The sequence below is a fragment of the Montipora foliosa genome, chromosome 5 (assembly GCF_036669935.1).
Source record: "Montipora foliosa isolate CH-2021 chromosome 5, ASM3666993v2, whole genome shotgun sequence".
Lineage (NCBI taxonomy): Eukaryota > Metazoa > Cnidaria > Anthozoa > Scleractinia > Acroporidae > Montipora > Montipora foliosa.
The window spans coordinates 47,250,059-47,273,455 of record NC_090873.1 but is presented as its reverse complement, the minus strand read 5'-3'; the positions used below and the strand labels follow the sequence as shown (position 1 = coordinate 47,273,455).

The following is a 23,397-nucleotide window of genomic DNA, read 5'->3' as shown; positions in this document are numbered from 1 at the left end:
TCTAGCTTTTGTAAATTTATCATGTTGTGTAATTTTCGAGTTTAGCAAATTTGCATACATGTGTTGAAATGTGATACGGGGAGAATTTATGTGGTAACGCATAAGTCACGAAAATAAACAGGTCTGTTGGAAGCGTGCTTGAGTTTCAACAAAATGACCCCCAACATCGGCAAAATATTATGACGCTGATGAATAATAAAGTAGCTGCTATTACCAAAACGATGGAATTACCTGGTGATAAATAACCTTGTCTTGGAGAGTAAATTTTTGATTTTTCAGAAACAATGGTCACTGTGACCTTTGAGAGTGATCTTTGTGTTGAATTCGCACATTTCTTGTCAAAATTTATAACAATTGAAAGAAAAAGAAAACTAACAAAAACAAAAACCCGGTATCTTGGCATCATTTGACACAGATGCTTCACTGTTTCACGAGTAAACGGTAACTTGATCACTCTGCCCGCTGAATTCGATGTGCGATTTACTCGGTGCAGCCAAAAGTACAATTACAACAAAACAACTAAAATCTCCCAAAATGTTTTTCGCTGATGGTAACTTTTTATATTCGTGGTTCAAAATTAATGTTGTTTTCACGTCGTAAATTTTGTTACCGATGGCAAAATATTTTATGCTCGATCGACCGTCCTGAAACTTCCTTCTGCTCTTCTTAAAAACTGTGTATCCATATTTATTTACTTTTACATCAATATTTGTTTTGCATAAAGCAAGCTTACAAAATCTGTATCTTGCTTGGTTCACATTTGATAGCATTAAAATAGAATTTTCGGTCCTATGTTTCTGTTACTCAGTGGTATATTTCTTAGGTCGCCCATCCAGATACTAACCCACCGCATAGGGATTAACTTCAACTTTTAACTTTTGTTTACAAAACTGTCAGGTGCTGTCAGTACACGCTTACACTTGTGGTGGAAAGAAGTTGCATGATCAACATGTCAGCCCAGAGGCCAACGTTTCTCGATTCCCTTTTATTCTGTCAACATGTCTCTCCCAGAAGACAATGTTTTTCACTTCCCATTTACTTTCTTCAATCTTTCTGGGTTCAGTACTTTGCTAGTAACCACATGTCTTCTCAGGCTATTTACCCAAGACTTCTACCATGGCACTACAATGATAGACAATACCAAAACAATATCGTGCACTATTAGAGCTACATATTACGCAAGGACAACTTGAATCTCCTGGAAGACAACACACAGCTCAGTTGACATTATGGAATAAATCGCTGTGTTACTTCACTACCACACGTAAGCAATGCGTGTCAACTTTTTTTAAAGAGGACAGGAATTTCTTCTTTCTGACAAATTCGATGTGCGATTTACTCGGTGCAGCCAAACTTGTACAATTACAACAAAACAACTAAAATCTCCCAAACTGTTTTTCGCTGATGGTAACCTTTATATTCGTGGTCCAAAATTAATGTTGTTTTCATGTCGTAGATTTTGTTACCGATGGCAAAATATTTTATGCTCGATCGACCGTCCTGAAACTTCCTTCTGCTCTTCTTAAAAATTGTGTATCCATATTTATTTACTTTTACATCAATATTTGTTTTGCATAAAGCAAGCTAACAAAATCTGTATCTTGCTTGGTTCGCATTTGATAGCATTAAAATGGAATTCTCTGTCCTATGCTTCTGTTACTGAGTGGTACATTTCTTAGGTCGCCCATCCAGATACTAACCCTGCCGAATAGGCAATAATTCAGTTTTCAACTTTTGTTTACAAAGCTGTAAGATGCTCTCAGTGCACGCTTACACTTGTGGTGGAAAGAAGTTGCATGATCAACATGTCAGCCCAGAAGCCAATGTTTCTCGATTCCCTTTTATTTTCTTCAGTCTCTCTGGGTTCAGTACTTTGCTAGTAACCACATGTCTTCTAAAGGGGCTATTTATCTAAGACCTCTACCATGGCGCTACAATGATAGGCAATACCAAACCAATATCGTGTACTGTTAGACCTACATATTACGCAAAGACAACTGTCAACATGTCATCCCAGAAGACAATGTTTTTCACTTCCCATTTATTTTCTTCAATCTTTCTGGGCTCAGTACTTTGCTAGTAACCACATGTCTTCTCAGGCTATTTACCCAAGACTTCTACCATGGCACTACAATGATAGACAATACCAAAACAATATCGTGCACTGTTAGAGCTACATATTACGCAAGGACAACTTGAATCTCCGGGAAGACAACACACAGCTCAGTTGACATTATGGAATAAATCGCTGTGTTACTTCACTACCACACGTAAGCAATGCGTGTCAATTTTTTTTAAAGAGGACAGGAATTTCTTCTTTCTGACAAATGATTAATTCATAGGCCGGTAGCCAGGTTTTTAACCTCAGAAAAGGAGCTGTTTCGTCGTACGAACGTGTGCGGACCTGTGAGCCAAAGGGCCTCTGCTGGTATGACTTCTGGGTGACCCCTTAAATGGTCTTAGTAACCCACCAACTTGAAAAAAATTGCCTGGAACGCTGCACGTACCACAGGCAACCCAGTGTACCCTCACGGAGGGTCTAGTTTCCAATATGATTACGCAAAACACCCCAACCTGTTTCCTGAGGGTTCGCAGACAGGGAGGTGTCACGTGTCTGTGACGTCATTGTTTGTAGTAGGACCACCGTCGCTTTGCTCTCTCCAGTAATTTTACTAAGACCCTGGGAAATTCCAAAAATACACACACTCGGATCCAATCTCTACTCATTCATCAAACTCGATTACCATGGTGATTTCTCTTTGTCGGCATTTTGACAGAAAACCGCCCGAACTATCCCACACCACTACTTAGTACAATCATTGTATCAAAAAACTGCCCAATCATTGGTGAACACGTTGTTATCATATTTGTGGCACAATAAGTTGGTTACATACAAAGCGTTCACAGCCACATTTTAATTTTTAAAACGTTAAGGTGGCTCTAAACCCTATGTACAGATTCTTTTTAAACTTTGGCAATTGTTGCGTCTTATCATGCTTATTAAAATTTGATAATAATAAAAAAATTAACCATGCCGTTTTTGAATTATGAGCCTCTAAATCTGTAATCAAGGGTGTTTTAGCAGGTCATACTCTTGCTATGGTAACCCATTTTTTCTCGAAAATGATAACAACGTGTGCACCAATGATTGGGCAGTTTTTCGATATCGTGATTGTATCATCAAGTGCTAAAGAGTGGTTATAATGACTCATCAAAATCTAACCCCTGGAAACTGTTTTGAGCCACCTTAACTACGGCTCACGGCTCACGGCTCACTTTAATTCTTTCTCACGTCACTTTATTCTATGACACATTTGTATATCGCAGGAACGGAGGTTTCATTCCTTGATCATGAACTTCATAAACACATTCTAATTATTATATAAGAATCTATGTTATCAAACTTGTACTTTGTACTGCAGACTGCATGTGTCATTGGTTTAAGCTGAGTAGTCTGAGGATAATCAAACATACTTGCTTCTATTCAACCAAACTGATCTTTTTATTTTTCCTACAAAATAAAACTGCGGTAAATCGATTATACAAAAGGAGGTAAGTGTGCATTTCTAAAACACGTAATACTCTTAAAATACGACTAATTTAATATTCGGATGAAAATTTTGAACGCATTTAAAAAACGTCAACCGGACTATAAAGTCATACTACTCTCATCTATCTGTTTTCCCTATTTGAGTGGTACACCTGCAAACTAGTTTTGTTGAAGTGTATGATGACTACTAAAATCGTGCAATTACCTTTCACTTGTCTCACTTTTATATTGATAAGTAAGAGACAAACTACATCTACAAAGAGTACAAAGGAGAGGACTCGTCTTCAACTAGTACGAACCAGTCTATCGTTTTATATAGGATGACGCACTTACGTGTATACCTGACTTGAAACTGACAATATAATTGAGTTAACAAGTAGGCTAACAGCTCAGTTTTTGCCTAATCAGTGTCGAAAGGTAGCAGACTTGAACGTCCAAAGTGGTCCTCTGGTTGGTGAAAAAGTTTACACTTAAAAAGACAAAACAAACTATTGAATATTGCATTTAACATTCCAACAAAATGACTCTTATTTACTTGGAGCAACGCTTAATAAAACGGAAGTTGTCTGTGACATTAGAACATGACTGAAACTAAGCTACAAACGCTCATAAGAGAAAGGGGATGAGTGGCGGCTTGGCCACGACATTAACGCAAACTATGGCTATAATACTGACTGGAATTCTCTCCTCTGATAGCTTGGCTTAATTTAAACACTAAAAGCGAAGTTTTTAACGTTAGATAACGAAAAAACATGCCCTATAGGAGGCGAGAACTCCCATTTTAAGAAATATACTTGGGCTTGAATTTGGCTATATGAGCACTTCGAAACATCGATCACTGTACTTGAATATACTGGTTTACTTTGAAGCTACACTTTGTTCGATAAATTTTAAATTGTACAGTGCTGTACGCATGAGTATGAGGATTGGCCACCACTGTAAGAAATGCACTCCTACTTGAATACAATCTGATGACTGGAGGTCGCGATCGTCCACATAATGGCCGTCGACGGCCTCGTCAGCGATGTCTTGTGATAACTGTAAACAAAAACACCAGTGAAAATTGAGGATATTGGAAAAATCTGTGGGGACACGAGCCGAGATTTCTTTCAAAAAGCAATGCGAAAAAAGGAAAATTACTCGTTTAAGTCGACTCAAAAAATTTAAATTATCTTTTGTCACGACATTATTACGTTAACAGCTCGTGTTAGTTCTGTTTCCGTAGTATATAGAGATATCATTATTATGTAATCGGCCCACTGAGAGAGATAGAGAGGAGACCATTTATTTAGCATGACTTTCACACCCACTTATGAACACTTATAATAGTACAGTGTCTCTTTCTTCACAACGCACCTTAAGAAATACGGTTTTTAACACGCTCGACGATCTTCTTGGCAAGCAGTAAGGCTTGTTGAGCCATGTGGGCCGAGTAAACGTCGTTTGGAATCTGAGGGAAATGCATCCGATCTGGATAGCGCATGCATGTTGAATCGCCAACAAGAACCTCCAACTGCCGTGCGATCTCGGTTAACTCTGAGTCATTTAAGCCGTTGCAATTCTGGACCAAGTTGTGAACACTAGTCTTGTCGGCGTCTACTGTGTACTGAGCGGCTTTCAGGGCTTTCTCTGCTGCCTACAAAAACAATATTCGGTTAGATTGAGCAAGTGTTAATTTCGTCCTTAATCAGTGAGTTGCAATCTATAGACTGGCATAGTATTTTTACTTCTGATTCTGATCCATCTGACATGTTCTGCTCATTTTACTCTACACTTTCTGATATAGTAGATAAACACATTCCTTTGAAACAATTATCTAAGAAAGAATTAAAATTTCAGTCTAAGCCATGGATAACTCAGGGAATAAAAGTGTCTATTCAAGTAAAAAATAAATTTTATAAAAAATATTTAAAGACCAAATCTTACTATTTTCACTCCAAGTTTAAAGTCTATAGGAATAAATTAAACCATTTATTAAAACTAAGCAAAAAACAATATTACAGTAATTATTTTTTGAAATACAGTAAAGATAGTAAAAGAATTTGGAATGGTATTAAACAAATTATTCATTTTAAGCCTCCAACAAGTCATAGAACCATTAAAATTATTACCAATAGTAATGTCATAACTGATCGTCATACGATTGCCGATATGTTCAATAATTTTTTTGCTAATATTGGAAAGGACCTTGCTTGCTCAATACCAAATGTTGAAATGTCTCCTTTAGAGTATTTAAAAACTCCTCTCTGTAATAGCTTTTTTATTTCTCCTATAACAGCAGAAGAAATTGAAAATGAAATTACCAAACTGAAATCTAGCAAAGCCACTGGTCCTTTTAGTATCCCTGTGACCATTCTCAAAATTTTGAAAACTGTTATATCTAAGCCTTTAGAGGTTTTGTTCAATGCTTCCTTTGAGACTGGTATAGTACCAGATAGTTTTAAATTAGCAAATGTAATTCCAGTCTATAAAAAGGGATCCCAGAACTGTTTATCCAATTATCGACCAATTTCCTTGTTGTCTGTTTTTAATAAATTGCTTGAAAAGCTAATGTGTAATAGGTTAGTTGATTTCCTTGAAAAGAAAAAAGTATTCTTTGATAATCAATTTGGTTTTAGGGCTAAGCTTTCCACTGATTATGCTATCCTTAGTATTGTTGATAAGATTCAAAGGGCAATTGATGAGAGGGATTTTTCTTGTGGTATATTTTTAGATTTCACTAAGGCATTTGATACCATAAATCATGAGATATAGTTAAAAAAAATTGAGTTCTATGGCATCCGTGGGATTGCAAATCAGTGGTTTACTTCCTATCTTGCAAATCGTCGGCAAACAGTTACTGTAAATGGTGTAACTTCTACTCCTGTTAATATTACGTGTGGCGTTCCTCAGGGGTCAGTCCTTGGACCAATCCTTTTCTTGTTATATATTAATGACTTTCACCATTGTTCTAAAGTTTTTGATTTTCATTTATTTGCTGACGACACTAATTTATTCTGCAAACATAAAAATCTCACCTCTCTACAGGCAAGTATGAACAATGAACTCTCTAATGTGAATTCCTGGCTTTGTGCTAATAAACTCTCTCTTAATATAGAAAAAACTAGTTTTGTAATTTTTCATCCTCCTCAAAGGAAATTAACATTCAACTTCCACTTAACTCTAAATGGGAAGCAGTTGCAACAGGAATCTTGTATTAAATACCTAGGAATCTTAATTGATTCAAATTTATCCTGGAAACCTCAAATCGCATGTACTGTAAAGAAAATTAAAAGAAGTGTAGGCATCTTGTCCAAGCTTCGCCATTATGTTAATATTGATATTCTTACTAATCTCTATTATTCTTTAATCTACCCATTTCTGACCTATGGTATAATTATCTGGGGTAATACATACTCAACTACACTTCAGCCTTTATATATTTTACAGAAAAAAGCAGTTCGATTTATGACTTTTTCTACATTTGATGAGCATTCAACTCCACTGTTTAGATTATTAGAAATTATGAAGCTTTCTGATTTGTTACATTTCATATTGCACTTTTTATGCATAAATTTCATAACTCATTGCCTTCGAATTTTGATACCTTCTTCAATTCAGTGCTTAATATTCATAACTACAATACACGAAGTGCAGCAAATCAATCTTATTACCTACCTCGAGCTAGAACAAACTATGGCATATTTAATATTCGCTTTCAAGGACCAAAGGTATGGAACTCTCTTGGGAAAGATATAAAGTCAATTCCTTTTAGTAAATTAAAAAAAAAAACTAAAAAATGAATTGCTGTGCCAATATTAATTTCACTCTGGTTTCTGTTTTCCCTAGGGTAATGAGTTTCTTCCCAGTTTATTCTGTGATTTATTTGCTGCCTTAAATTTGATTTTTCGTTTATTATATTCAGGATTTCATCCAAGTTTATCTGTCCTTTTCCCCATGGCTTGTAAATTTTGTTTGTCCTTTTTATAGTTATCTATAGTTCAACGTGTGTGTGTGTGTGTGTGTGTGTGTATGCATCGTTCTGACCCTTATGTTGTAATTTATTCTATGTAGTTTGGTTTCCTAGCCTTGTTAACTTTCTAGTTATTTTAGGAAGCCAACACCCCATTTAGCTTTAATTCTTACTTCATGTACATTAATTTTTTTTCAAGTATAAGGGGTCAATAAAAGTTGTTGTTGTGTTGTTGTTGTTGGTAAGTTATATTTTGAATTTTGATTAAGACGATCAGGAAAGGGGCTTGTTATTTGAGCAACGGTAAATAGTCCACGAGTAATTAAAAGAGCAAATGCACATTTTTATAAATAATTATATACCTGGATAATTTCATGTAGCTGTACATCAATCTCCACATGCTGACGTCATGGTGAAAGATTGGATGCATCAGTCAGAATCTAATGCTTCAAAAAATGCTTCAAAATATGCACGTCAAGAATGTTCTCTTACCACCTTCCGCATTTCGGTATCAAATTAGATTAAAGCTAGGGAAACACTTGTTAGTCTTACCTGGTGGCATTTAAAGCATGCCCACTCGTAGGAAGGATTACCGTACACAATATCATTCTCCACTGCCGCGACATCGGCCTCAGCTTGTCTAAACCATCGCTTTGCTTCGCCCGGTTGAGGATTCTTCCTGTATGAATTTCGAGGTGACTGTTGTCTTTCTCGGTATCCCTGGCGCTGCGTGTAATGTTGCCTTGCACGAGCTCCCCAGGACGTAAAGAAATCGTCGTAAGAACTACCCGAAGTTCTTGCTTCTGCGTTAGATCTTCCACTACCCTGTGGCTCACCTCTTTCCAATCGGGAGGTCTCATTCTGTATGTACTGACAAACCTCTGTGCAGAATTCTTCATCGCCCAAGTTTTTATCGGGATGCCACCGCAAATACAGTCTCTTAATGATTTTCTTCCTCCTCTCTTCGGGTAGTTTCCATGCATCCTCCAAGAGGTCTGAAATTTCATCAAACACCTCTTGTCTAATTCTGTTTCTTGGAGGCTCCCTTCGCTGATCAGATAAAACAATTGCTGATGAGGTGGCAGCATTCAGACGATGGAATTTGTACAAGTCAGCAGCATCGACCACAATTTCTTGATCATCTCCAATGTTGATTTTGTAGCGCTTTGACAAAGGGCTGAAATCTTCATTCGCCATTACGTCGATAATCACAGCGTATATGTAGGTAGCGTTTCCTTCCTGCCTCTGCAGACTTGGGTCGTCTAGCTCGTATCCCACATATTCGCCGAGTTCAAATTCTTCAAAGGCATCATTCAGCAAATGGTGGTCTTCAATTGGGATAAAGCTCCCGGGTGGCGGAAAGATCTCTTCTTCTGCTGGACGGTACGAGTCATCTTGTCTAACACCCATATTATCTAACAGAGGCCAAATGTCGCCGGGGGAACAATGCAACATAGCAGGAATAAGCACCGCCTTTGTACCCAGAAGCCCCAAACATATTTCTGCGATAACACTGGATACCAATGGTATGGCAGAGGTAATTTCATCCATTGCAGATGTGACATTAACATACACCCGCCATATCTCTTCATCAGAAACCACAACTTTGTCTAAAAAGTGTTTCACGTCTTCTTCACTTTCAGGAATGGCAACTTCATCAGAAAAAAGCGTAGTGTTGAGGCTCTTTACAACACAGAGTTCGATTCGACGAAGCCCTCTTGCGATATTTTCAATCACGCTGTTATTGATATTTCTCTTCTGTCGACTGTTCTCGTCACGAATTAGTCTGATAACTCCAGAACAAAACTGTGGCGAAGAGAGCTGGTACTTCAGTTGCGTCACAGCTTGAGTCATCACCGATTCAAAGGTCTGCGAGGCACTCAATTTTTCTTTGACAACTGAGGAAAGCATTTTTGGCTGTAAAACTGTTGGCAACTTTATCGTCAGCTCTTTATAGTTGGTCTGGGCAGAGCTGCAAGTCACATTCATCAAGCGAAGGTCAAGTAAGAAAGGTTGGCTAAATTTGTGCAGCCGATTCCGGAGAGCAGGAGGTGCGTCATTGAAAATCAGATCTGAGGATTTGTGTAAAAAGACCGGCGTTACCGTCTGGATCCCCTCAGAAGAACTTGCTGTCAAAGACATTCCCGGTAGGTAAAGTGCCGAAAGGCTTTCCACTTCTTTGGCGTTTTCTTCTAGTCTTTCGAAGAAGCCTTTCGTTGCCTTAACACACATACTGACTTCATTTGGGTGAAGTTTTGACTTCTGGCATTTCTTCTGTAACATGTCTAACACCATAGCATAGTGCAAAATCGTAACACGTTTCGAACAGCCAAGGATCTCAAACAGTGGGTGAAACTTTCCAAATTCTTTAGGAATTCCATAGAGAAATGGCCTAATCTCAAGGTGCTCATACAGCTCGAGGACTGCTTGACGAGGTAGAATGAGTTTCTTTCCATGTTCAACCAAAACGAAAGGTATATTTTCCAAGACTTTCTTTGCCTCACTGTTTGCAATTGGTTTTGTCAGAAAAAATGTGTAAATGCGTTCCATTACTGCCATGATTGTGCGATGAAATCGCTCAGGAATCTCCTCGCTGTTGTTTGCAAGAAATACGCAGATATTTTGGCAGTGACCAACAACAAGATCGACCGGTGGTTTCTCTAAGATCTGGAGTTGCGCAACAAAAGAATCACAGTACTGGGCCATGCTGACACGGGGGGGGCTGTTGAGCTCATGAAGACGACACCGTGGGTTTGCCCATCTTGGAAGTAAATGCGCCTTTGTCCAAACAATTTCTGCATGTTCAGAGGGAACTGCCTCTTTGAACGCAAAGAAAGGAATCTGATGACCTTCGACACCTCCAAACGGTGGAAAAAGAGCTTGAAGGGGTTCTCGTACCGGATCCCCGGCCACAAAACGAATGTCACAAATACTTTGTAATAGTCCCTCAGCTACTACATTTTGTCGGTGTATGAGATGATTGATCAGAACTTTAGATTTCTTGTAAGTTCTATCATCTGGCGCTGATGCGGCCTCATGTGCAAGTTCTGTAGCAAATCTCTTGAAATTATTGTTGGTAACTTCATGAACAAGACCAATGCGTCGCAAAAACGTCAACCACTCTGGAGAATTGAGAGGCTTCGACGGAAACATGCTTTCGGAAAGCATTATGCGGAAAACATCAATTCCAGGATCGTAAAAACAGGAAGCAGTCTTGAGACTCCCATCTACTGAGGGAACAAGTGGGGTATTTCTTAAACATCCCAGTAGTCTTTGTTGGTCGCCATCTTCTGTTTCGAAATCGTCCAAAATGGATTTCCGGATAAATTCCAGGTGAACCTGCCTTGCATCATCGCTAAGAATCGAGAACTTTGTCAGAATAAAGCTGCAATACACGTCAACAGCAGAAACGCATTCAAGTTCCAGGAACTTGAACAACTCGGAAAGACTTTGCCAGGATTTCAGAAACACTACATTAAGCTCACGCTCCAACACATCAATTCCCTTTTGTGGTATTTCATTTGGTAGAACACACACTCTGCGATCCTTGAGTCTTATCAAGCCACCATGTGTTGCTTCATAAAAAGGGAGCGTTCTTAGTATGATCCTGTCGGCATCTCGCAGGCACTTCACACTTCTACTGAAGTACTCCAGAATGGTGATACAATCCGGGGGGCTTAGTCTTCCTCCAAGTGACTGCGGGTCTGACTCCATCTTTTGATCAAGTGACATCAGAAGTGATGCCGCGACCTTCAGCGATGCAACAATGATACGAGCGAGATTCACCGAGTTTTGTGATGAGTATGCATAGGTACCTGAACCCGTGGTTGAGAGTGCAGTAGAGTTAAGTTCAGGCACACCAAGTTTGCGCAATACGTCCACGAGTTTTTCGCTTGAAGAATCAGCACTTCTGAAGTCCAGGACAGATGCTGCTTGTCCCAGAGGCACAAGGAAATGTTCAGCGGGTGGTGGCCCACTGACCTGAAAGAGAGAACGGAAGGAGGGCTTCCTTTCTGTTTTCGCCTCAGTAGCAGGAAGTAGGCTCCAGTTGGACAGGGGTTCAAGGACTCGCGCAATCTGAAGGTTCCTGGTCAGCGTATCCATTTTTACGTCATCGACAACATCCCTCACAATCTCATGAAGAAAAACCCATACCCTGTACATCCATCGTTGGTTGGGGGTAGCGTTTTGGGTTGGACACCACTGAAAAAACTCCGCCTTTCCATAGCGTTCTTGCTGCAATGTTTGGGGTAAGTTCTCTGCGAATACTCTTACATCCAAAGGCTTCAAAACGGACGAATTGTTGGTTGCATAATCACTAAATATCTTCCTGTAAACTTGTTCATGAAGAAAGATATGTGGTGAACCAGGTAGAATATCTTGATATCGAGAGAGAAACTTGGGTTCTTCGCTTGAGAACAATTGAAGTCGGTTGTCTTGCGTAAGAAGCAGTGGTAGACCTGATAGCTTATCGGAAAAGCTTTCATCACCTTTGCAGTACTGCAGCACCACATTAACACCAAGAACATCTTTCAATGTTGTTCCATCTACATGACAGGGAATAGGCCCAATCGTGCACAAGGGGTTCTGAGAACTAAATGTTCTGTAGAAGTCTATCACAGAGCTTGGAGAGATGCAACATGTAGTTACACCAGCTTTCAGAAAGGATTTATGTAGCGACAAGGAAAAGGCCACGAGGTTAAAGCCGCTTTCAAGAAGTATTGCCTCAAACCTCTTTATTATTTTCGTTTGGGAGTCTTTTGTTTCCTTGTCAGGTGACATGGCAAAGGGACCTTCTACTGCAAGGTTGTTGAAAAATGCTTGCTGCCTTCCACTGCCAGTTGGTGGTAGCCACAAAACTTCAACTACAGTGCTACTCTTCGCATTTTTGCTGGCGACTTCCATTGGTCTTCTTCGAACAACTGGAATAATTTGCAATTCCCTTCTGTTGATTTCTCGATAGACAGAGTCAACCAGCGTCTCCCAATACTGTTCCTTGGGAGGCTGACGTGGGAAAAGGGTTTCGTAGAAAGTAATCTTGTACATGATCTCATCTTCGGTGCAAGTGTTTCCATGTTGGATTATAGGCAGCTCAAGAAAATTCCGCACCTCGACCAACAGCCTAATGTAGCACGATGCCACGACATCTTGCAACAACGCATTATTCCAGTCACTCCGGTATCCACCAGCTTCGTTGCTCCACAAATTTCGTCTTGCCTCGTGGTCCAGTGCAAAGTGACCGTTAATGTGAACTGGCAGGTTAGTTTCGAATGGAAGCGGCAGAAAGCAATAAGCTTTCTTTCTTCTTTGTGAATGGCATTTTTGTACAGATTTCTTTTCCAAAAGGCAGGCCACACCGCCACGAGGAAGCATCCCAAGCTGACGTTCCTTGCAGGCATTAACGATACTCTTCTCCACAGACTTCTCAAAGCCCACCTGTTGAACAATTAGCCATTTCTCTTGGTTTCCAAGAGTGTCTGTGATGTTCAAGACATAGGACACTTTTGCTACTTGAATGTCAGTTGGAAGAGCTTCTCCTCTCTCCTTTAATAGTCTTCCAATCTCCTTGATGTAATTGGCAAATGTTCGTCTCTTGACTTCATCCTCCTCTGACATGACTGCTTCGACTGTGTAAGCATTCTCTAGATCCCCGTTTGTTCTATTGACTTCACAAAGGGTTATCTTCTTTACATTGTTTACAAAAAGGAGAACTTCAAATAGCTCTTTCTTCAATTCTTCCATCATTGTGTCCAGCTTTTCCAGTGACACAGAACTTGACGATATCTTAGATTCTAGGGCCATATGCGCTGTTCTCAGAGGAAATCTGAACATGGTTGCGTTATCTCTTGGAAAGTGTTGTCCCAGATAACATGGAAAAACATCCGGGAACCTTCTCTGAAGGGTTGTGTTGACTTTGATCATTCGTCCAGGTTCTTCAGAACTTGCACCAGGAGCGAACTTACAGTGTGGGTCAAATACGCACAAAACGTCACCAATCTCGTCTCCTTTTGAAATGAAGGAGGGTGCATCAGTCAAATGGTAGACAGCATTAAACCCGACACCATATTGGCCAGTTTTGTTTGGATCGTCGCCCTTACTACCCTCGCCAAGATTCCGTATTCCTTCAAGATCGGCATTGGTGAAAGGCCTGTTGTTGTACACACACAAAGCAGGTCCCTGTAGTGGTTGCCAACTGTCTTCAAATACTTTTTCTTTGGGATGGTGTCTGGGGTCTTTTATGAAACAAATCTCAGTCGCCTTTGCATCATCAGCGTTTTGAAGAAGTTCTTTCAAAATTTCCTTCTCGCATGGATAGCATGTTAGAATACGTTTCAGGCGATTTGTGAGTTTCTCCCGCTGACCAAAAGGAATGCCAACGACATGAGACCGCAAAGCTTCTTCTCTGCGTGTTTTAACACCCACATAGTTACACGTTTCCCAAGGAATTCTAGTGCTAACAAAATGCACGTCTGGCTCATCAGGCAACCAAGGGCAGTCCTTGATGCAAAGCTCGGAAACTCGTGTCAAAACTCCTCTTGAGTCAGGAAGATAAACAGTTCCACATTTTTCTTCTACTTCAGAAGGATCGCATTCGGAATCTCTGAGAGTTTCGCCCAGTTGATTCGCCAGATGAACGGCAGTCTGAAGACTTTGTTGATCAAGTTCAGTCTCAGTGAAGCGGCTCTTCATTTGTAGAAGACTTGAAATGAAATCTTTTTCCTCAAAATGGTCCCTAACACTAGCCACTTTCATCAGTTTTGGAAAAGCCACCGCCAAACGTTCTGGGAGCTGGTAAAGATATGGCGAGCAGTCGACTCTAAGATGAAACGCCACTTGACTAGCAAACAGAAACTGCCTTCCGTTAAGAATGAAGTTCTTGCCATTCAACAATTTCTCGATAGCCTTCGCATTGTTAACAAGTGCTTTATCTAGATAAGAATAAGCAGCGTAGCACAAATGGCTTATCTCCTCATGTACAATGAACTCTGACGATTCAACTTTGGTGGACATAGCTACTTCCAGTTGAGCTATTACGTGGGCCAACGTCGCGTGCTTCTTGTCTAGCGCAAGCAACGGTTTAACATTTCGAGGGATAGACACTCCAACTAATGGCTCCGTGCAGCATAAAAGGTACTTTTTGTCTTCCAAAAAGACATCTTTAGGTGCGACGAGAACTTTGCTTCCAAACTCATCACCTTTCCATCGAAGAGGAAACGAGGCTGGCTTCTTGAGAACTGGGAGAAAATTTGCCTCCAAAATGCGTCTTCCAATGACACTGTTTGATAGAATTTTATCTTCGTATTTCACCTTCTTCTCCATAAATTGTAGCAACACCACCGTCCGCGTATACGCCGCGTCACTGTTGACTGTACTTAGTGCTTGAATACTTTCGGCTCTCTCTGCAATTTCCTGCCAAGGAAGATAATCCGACACCATTCCCAGAGCCTCAAGTTTTACAAGCCGTTGAGAGTGAAGGAAAGTATCTTTATTTCCACAAGGAAACCTTCCATCGCCTGGAAGAAAGAGATGTTAGAGTCAGAGTGTTACCAAGTGGTGATGCTGGAATGCAAGCATACGTCCTTATCAGGTCATTGCAATTGATGTCCAGAGCATGCAGCACTAGTACATCTCTTACCTCTGGAGGTACAGTGGATATTTTTGGGAAGAACAGTTCACGAAAAAGTCTATCCTTGTCGTACATTTTGGGATTTAGTACTTCTCCGAGTCCACAAAATTGGAACGACCTTAAGACATCCACGGGAACATCAATGACCATTGCGCTTCCTTTCATAAGCAGCTTGAAAACTGTGAGCGATATATCTCCTATTAGCGGCTCCTTTCTAAGATCTGGATCAAGGAATGCAATTTGATCAATATTTAGCCACTCCCTTCCATCAGAAAACAGAGAGTAATTTCCTCTAGCAACCTGTGTATAGAACGACTTCATGACTGGTCGGCAGTTATGATGAGTCTCACAAGCTTTTGGCCACAACGAATGGAACTTGTAAGAACCGTCAGCAGAGGCAATGGACCTCAGATCCTCGAGAAGGGAGAGATAAGCAGAAGCAATAGAATCTTGCATAAGTACATTGTTCCAGTCCACTCCATAGCATTTCTTGTCATCTTCAAGTTTTTCCTGCAAATGACGTCTGTTAGCAGCTAGTGCAAATGCTCCATTTATGTGAATAGGAAGGCCACTGTGAATTGGGAGTGGAAGGTAGCAAAACAAGATCCCGTTGACATCTAATTCGTCAACTGTCTTCTTCACAGGCAAGGGCAAAATGGTGCCAGATGTATTTGGAACTAGCTGAACAGCTGCCCCCGCCGATGGGAGAAGACTCAAATCATTCTTAGCAAATTTCAGTGCTTGACCATTACCCATGGAAGACGCCACAAGCCAGGTGCTACACTCCTTTTGAAAAGGTAAGTCACATGCGAAGAAACTCAAACCATCCTCCGTAAAACTGCACTTGATGTTGACCTTCATGGCCGATTTTATTAGTTTGGTTGGTGCTCCCTTCCTAAAATTTCGAGTAATCTGTGACGACGCTTGAAGAAAATTGCATTGTTTCAAGAAATCCTTTTCCTCTGTGGCCAACCTCATTGTCGCGGCAGGTAGATTAACAGGGACAGACAGGCTTCTAACTATTCCACCTTGTGCTAGTGACTTGCTTACTTGAAACAGTGATGTCGCCTTTTGGTCTCGACTGGGAGATGCTGTCAAAGAAAATACGCTGACATGAAGGACATTCTGCGTGAAGAGGAGTAGCGTTTTGGCTCCATTTACAAGCATTAGCAACAATTCTCGCATTTGCTGGTCATCATAAGGCAGCTTCTTTATCTCACTTCTTTCAGCTTGCTCACTCGTTCTCAATGGAAATCGAAAAAGGGTTCCATCAAATGAATTGTCTTCTTTGTCAAGACGCAAATCACAGCCAAAGATACCATTGAAGGGCTTGAACTGATTAGTGAATTTTCGAAGCCTCTTCACATCCTTGTTGAGATCAATCTTCATCCCTGGCTTTCTTTTATTCTTAATGGCCTTCCCGAGGTATGACGTGTGAGGATCAAAAATGACAAAAAAGTTCCTACTAAAGAACATAGGGACATCTGTCAAATTGTACACCGCATTGAAGCCAAGTCCAAACCTGCCTATCTTTTCAGTTTCGTGCTCTTTTGTTGCCTCATTCAATTTTGCAATGTTCTCAAAGTCGCCATCGTTGAATTGAGCGTCATTGTAGACCCACAACGCAGGACCTTGACAACCTTTCATGCCTTCGTCAATCAAGCAAGACATGGCATCCTCATTCGTCCTTTCATCATAGAGGAATCTGACCTCACTGGCACCGGCATCGTCTGCGTTTTGAATAAGTTCTTTTAGAACTGAAAATCCATCCGTGTACTCCTCTAGAAGTCGGTTCAGTCGAGTAGTAAGCCTCTCTTCCTGTCCAAACTCTTCCCCTATGGACAGCTCATCTGGGTCCAGCATTCGATTGATGAGGCTTGGGACACCAAGACGTTCAGCAGTACTGTTAGGGACATTGGGGTGTACATAAAAATAGTCCATGTCTTCATCATCACCTTCTCTCTTCAGCCAATCGTGGTGGCAGTACATGCAGCACCCCACTGGTTCAAGTCTTACATGTGAGTTGTCTTCCGTGTGTGTTGGCAGAACAATTTGCCCTTGTAGCTCCTCAGGCAACTGCTCACTAGCCAACTCATTCAGAATGTTGACAGATAACTGAAGATCGTGCTTTACTTCTAAAGCGCTGGAGAGCACAATGCCAACGTCATACTTCTCTTTAATCATGTGAAGGACTTGTACCAGAACAGCTGGATTGCTGCATTCCCTCATGCCAAAACGATAAAATAGCTCAGCGTACTTAGCCATGTCGGGAGGAAGAGAACGTATGTAGGGTGTAAGATCAATGTGTGGCTTCCTTAAAAGCACATCGCTAGGTGAGGAAAATCCATTTCCATTCCACACCCAATCAAGTTCTTCTAAACAGTTAATTGCAGGATCCACACCAACGTCCTTCGTTAGAACTCGACTTAACAACAAGTAAATTTCGTTTACCACAACCATAAAGAGGGGCTTTTCTTCTTTTGAATACGATCTGATCACATTCTGCAACTGCTGAATGACCTGGAAGACACCGGGTAAGTACTGCCAGCCAAAATACTTTGAAACTTGACTGGATGGCTTTGCTTCTACAAGAGGCATAACCGTTCCAACAAGGTTCGCAAGGGACAAACTTCTCACTTCAGTTGGCTTGAAAAAGTGTTTGTCCTTTTCTTCGCCTGTTTCCCACCATGCCAGTCCTGGAGGATAGTTTGGGGGCCTCTCTTGCAATCTTGAAACCCAGGGAATGTTTTTCAGTAAGGCTCCTAACTGTTGTCCATTGAGTGACTCCATCAACTTTTGGGGATTTTCACCGAGGAACTGCAAAATTGCTCTCGATTTCCTTTCTGCAGTTGGAAGGTGAGTAAGCCAACTTACTAATTTGGCACTTTGGTACACATCGTATCCAGTGATGCTGTCTTCGTTTTTCATTCCAAGTTCTTCTAACATGACGAGTACAGAACGTTCGGCGTACCTGACTGCGGGGAAAACATCTTCATTGACAAAAATTTCCTTCAGGACCACGTTTCTGGGATCAAAGAGATCTGATGCTCTTGCGCGCCCTCGATGTTTGGAGACAAAGGGCAAGGCCTGCAATTTCTGTCTGAAAGTGCTATTTTTGCGAATTTCATTATAGTGGTTTTCCAGTACATAGGTCATGAGTTGGTCAATCTGCTCTCCAGTGTACTCTCCTCGTTGTATGTCTGGAAACACTATTTGGCAGAGTAACTCAGTTGGCGTTAGAATGTTGATGTCTAATAAAACTGCCAAGGTCTTGGAATTTTGCTCGCTAATGTCAATCAGCTCTCGTAGAGGTGAAACCGGAAGAGAATCAGCAACCGCCACTGAAAGACCCTCCTTCTTTGATACAAAGTTCTTAGACAGCGTCGGGAAAATGGGAAGCGAACACAGGAGATTGTACTCCGCTTGTCCTACATATGATGGTCTCACACGGGCAAGAAATGACCTGAGGAGGTGCTTTTCGTTGGTAGATAATATCGTGCGCACAATTTCTGAAAAGCTTCCAGCTGCCATCTGGCTAGAGGAAATCACCATTGCTTGCAAAACACCTTGTGCGGACGGCGGATGTACAAACATCCCCAAGAGAGCGGGATGGTGTCTTAAGTAGACGGGAAAATCCTTCATAATAATTAAACCAAGCTTCCTTAAAGCATTCGTCAGTGTTTCGTCGAGGCAATCATCATTTAGGAGTTTGACAACAACTCTAGACGGATGGAAAAGTCGTGCCAAGGTTACAGGTGTTTCTGTCATGCTGAGCGGAATCAGAGGTAGTTTTCCAAGGCTCTGAATATCGTCCTCGGTTGTGAAATGTTCTTGAAGATATCTCCAGACAACTTTGATCCAGTCTCTAGGAGGATGGTTGTGATCACTGTCATCGGGGAACCACGAAACGGTATCACCCTTATTCCACTCAGTCGGTAGGGCCTCACAGAGAAGAGATGGTACATCATCTTCGCATAATAGCCGTAGTTGAGTAACTTCTGCAAAACAAGCATAACATAGAGAGTAACAGTCTCTTAAAACACGCAATATTAGGACATTTTTTACATTTTTTACGATAATGTTGTAATGCAAGAGGCGGGGTAGACCTAGGAAATCATGGGGGAGAACAGCAGAGAAGAGAGAAAGAGCTGGATTGAGGAACTGGAGCTAGGTGTCCACTGTAGCGGCCGCCAGAGCTGGTTGGCGACAGAGTGTTGAGGCCGTATCCGTCGCTTGGCGTGAAGTAGTTAGGTGAAGGTGAAGGTTGTAATGCTAGCGAACAAGATGTAAACGATAATAACCGGCATGTATCAGTCGTATTTGTTACAATTTTGGTAAGCTTTTTCGTTGTAAGGCCGTTCAGCTCTGCTTTCTGCAATACGACCTATGAAAGGAACGCATTTACTACTGTAGATATTAATATACAGAATAAACAGATGCCCGGTAAGATAAGCCCTACTCTTGTCCAAAAAAGTCTCTTTACCTTGATCAGCTGCGTCTTTAAGCTTTTCAATGACATCCCCATCCACTGTGTGATCAATGAAACGGTGTTCTAGACCAGGAAAAAGTTCTTGGGGATGATCAGGAGAGCAGATATAAATTTTCTTTCCCCGACCTGAAAATGTTGTGAATGTCCCATCGGAGAGGGGCAACAACTTCAAGTCGCAGAGTTTTTCAAACTTGCAATCTTCAAGACAAAACTGAAGAAGGAGCAGTTTCTCTCGTCTGACAAGTTTCTTGTAGCATTTAGGGTCTTTCTTAAGCGTTGATCTTGTACGACTCGGTGTGATAGTCTTTACAGGGGTCGCCGCATGGGAAGTAATAGCGTCTGTGACGTGACTTGGAACTGAGACAATAGACACACCAGCAGTTAGTAATACTCGCTGAAGCAACTCTTTAGGTTCATCTTTAGACAGTAGATCAAAAACGGCTTTCTCTACTGGCAACCACTGCCCAAAATGTGCCGGGGTATAAACAACATTTTTCTGCAGTAGCAGGGTAAACAATGGATCTTCTATCTTCTCCCACTTGGGGTCTATAGAATTGATATCTGGCCATGCCCTGCAAGAAACAAATAACCGTGAGAATGCAGTAGTTTCCCGGTTTCGATACCAGTATGGTAAGCATGGCTCCTTCCAAGATATACTACAGCCCTGCAGACATTTTTAAAATTACATTTATTTCTAGGCACAATTCCCGCCACTCTCTCGAGTCCGATATCGTCACTCTCCAAGAAATCCGAGCGTATGCTCGGTTAACATCGGCTGCAGATCATATCCTTATTCCACCGTAAAAAAGGTAACTTCTTTGCACTGTATACTCCGTCTTTGAATAAAACAACATTTTTAACAAGTCTAGATCACTAGCACACGGTAAAAAGTACCAAAAATTACACGTTCGTGGAAACAACATGGATCCATAATACTAAAAGCATATCACGTGTTAATAACCAGTGATGACTTCTAAGCATAGAATTAATAATCTATAAATCCCGTCAACTGAGCACGTCTAAGAGCCAGCAACAAGAAATCTTTTTTTATGTTGGAGTTATATTTATCCAAGCGCATGACAGTTATTAACCGAGTCACTGCTCCGAGAAAATAACACTTACTTGAAGATGGATGTCCTCGGTACGAAAAATGATTTCTCGTTAATGGCTTCCAAAATCATCGTGGCATACGCTCTGGGTATGGCCTCCTCGAGAAGACACCTGTCCATAGTAACGACTTGTCCGTCAGCTCCCGAACCTCTTGATCTGCATTTGGAGATTTGATATAACGCCTGTTCTGACTCAAAGCAAAGAAGCCGTTAACGTGTACTGGCAAACCTGTTAAGCTCTTCTTCTGCAATGGCAGTGGCAAGAAACAAAACACATGGCCTTTAATGTCGGGCGTTTGCAGTTTGGGACCTGTTGGCAGTGCCATGGCGACACCTACCGTGGGTAGATAGTTAAGCTCTTTATCTCCCATCAGCCTCTTAAACCTCATAGAAACCTCCCCTCCACAAAAGTAATTGGTAACGAGGAAAGAATGCTGCTCCACGGTTTCAACATCAAAGCGGGAGTCGATTTTCACTGTCTCTATCGTGACAGGGTAGGTTACAGTGACGGATTCTGTCATCACTTTTCCAGGTTTGATCTTTGCGAGAAACTCCTTTCTCTTCGCTCGAACTACTTTAAGACTTTGATCTGCGATTCTCACTTGAAAGACCCTTTCAGGATCAGACTCTGATTCTTCTCTAACATAAAGCTCGATCGATTCCAGGTGTTGAAGAAACAGAAGAACCAAGTGAGCGTCAACCTCAAAACTTTCAAACAGTGTATCCATCTTCTCAGCAGAGTAGAGTGTTTCGGACAACTCGGATGGTTTGGTCCTGAAAGGGAAACGGAACAAAGTACCATCGTAAAATCCCTGGCAAAAAACATCTTCCGTACAGTCAAAGATTCCCTTGTAAGGAAGGAACTGATCAGGTATTTCGTCCATCTCTGCGCGGTCTTCATTGAGTCGCCAGTGTTTTCCTGTTCTTCTGTGGCGCTTGTCAGAAAAGTGAACACCATGAGGGTCAATGAAGCCAATTTGGGAATCACTGAGTAAACTTGGTAAATCTGAGATAGAAGAGTGACAAAAAACATAACTAAGGGGACCACTACGGTGTCGAGTGCATTCTTTTAAGTAACGGAATATTTAATTCAATATTGAAACAATTTTTCCGCATTTCTGAACAAAATAGGCCAATTTAATTCAGTAAAGGAAGAGATGAATTGTAAACGTTTTTTCTCGGAAGCTACGTTGGAAATTCATCAGGTTCAATAAATAAATGTGAGTCTTTAAGCCGGCCCTCAGCTTCAGTTATGTTTAAGAGGGCACCGTTGATATGTGTAGACCTACTTGTTACTCTGGTGCACCTTAGATTTTCTATGATTTCGTATCATTGGGATCATTGGATTCTATAGTATGGCATTATAAACTGTGATTTGGTCGATAGATCTCTGAAAAATTCTTTGTGCTAAGTAGGTTTGAAATGTAAATCTTTTACCTATGTACCATGATAGTAACAACGTATATACACACTAAAATTTATTAAGATTGTACTGGAGATACATGTACCTGTCATGTGAAATACAGACTTGAATCCAAGACCAAAACGGCCCGACTTTCATTGGATCTTCCACTTTGATGCTATCACAGACCAGTCGTATGCCCCTCCAGTCTTCTCTTGTAAATCGTGCGTTATTGTAGGCGTAAAGCGCTGGGCCCTGTTTGAACATTTCAATAAAGACATATCAGTGGAGTCTTGTGTGGCTCTTAGGAAGAGATTTGTATCATTTTTCACCGACCCCAAAAGCAACTTGAGTAGTCCATGTCAACTATAACACTATGCTGTACATATTGGCATATTATCAAATAACATCAGAGAAAACTATAGGCTTTTAGGCCTTAAATATGTCTTTGTATCAATAGTGTCCTGCAAAATAAAATTTGATGGAACACGCTCCCGTGCATGACAGCGAAAAGCCAAAAGGCCCTGACCATTGAATTACTGTGACACTGAACTGAGTTGTTATTCTGAGTTATCCATTGAAAGGTTTTGGATTTCACTATACTTTGAACAATTCAGTCAGTTTTGGTGGTCTTCTTGGTGCATTTTCATTTTGCGGATTTGCAAAGTTAGTTCGTCATAATTGTTGTTCGTTTCGGTCAAAAATGAGACAAAACGATGTGTTTACCTGAAATTGAGCGAGGTCCTCATCAAAAAGATGTTCTGTGTCATGGCTGTGTTTGTCGTGCAAGAAATTCACTTGACTGGCATTTGCATCCTCAGCATTTTGAATCAGTCCTAGATACGAGAGACTCGAGTGATCAACAATCGTAAAAATGCATGTGCTACCACAGGAAAATCTTTAACATCTAACGCAAAAAATGCATAAATTTCTCAAATCTTGACTGTTAAAAAACGAGGAGTTCTCTGTACAGAGCCTCGCTGGTCTTAATCATGACTGCGAAGTTGACTTTGTAATTCAGTACTTAATTGATCCATGGTAGTCCAGTCTGCTATGTGATGTATTGTTTGGCAGAAGGACTATATCTTGATATTTGAAATCATCCCTAGAGCAAATAGAGGAAGGTAATTTTGCTTCCCTGTCAATCTAGATGAAAGTAATTTATTTTACCTTCAGTATTTGTCCATCATCAGGATACTGATCTAGAGAAATGGACCTCAACTGTGTTGATGAGTGATGGCTGAATCGCAAATTAAACCCATCGTCAT

General features: G+C 40.9%; 1 protein-coding gene and 1 pseudogene across 1 annotated transcript; both read right to left on the bottom strand.

The window, feature by feature from the left end:
* Positions 1 to 3,309: 3,309 nt before the first annotated feature.
* On the bottom strand, positions 3,310 to 22,946 carry LOC138004512 (sacsin-like). Its single transcript, XM_068851044.1, is given in 10 exon segments — positions 3,310 to 4,588; positions 4,907 to 5,186; positions 8,055 to 15,033; positions 15,035 to 19,127; positions 19,613 to 20,190; positions 20,741 to 20,843; positions 20,846 to 21,733; positions 22,236 to 22,278; positions 22,280 to 22,384; positions 22,856 to 22,946. Coding segments are annotated over 8 exon segments (12,972 nt in total). The 5' UTR covers positions 22,289 to 22,384; positions 22,856 to 22,946; the 3' UTR covers positions 3,310 to 4,588; position 4,907.
* Positions 22,947 to 23,146: 200 nt separating this feature from the next.
* The window catches only part of LOC138004571 (sacsin-like), a 5,387-nt pseudogene continuing 5,136 nt past the window's right edge, over positions 23,147 to 23,397 (bottom strand).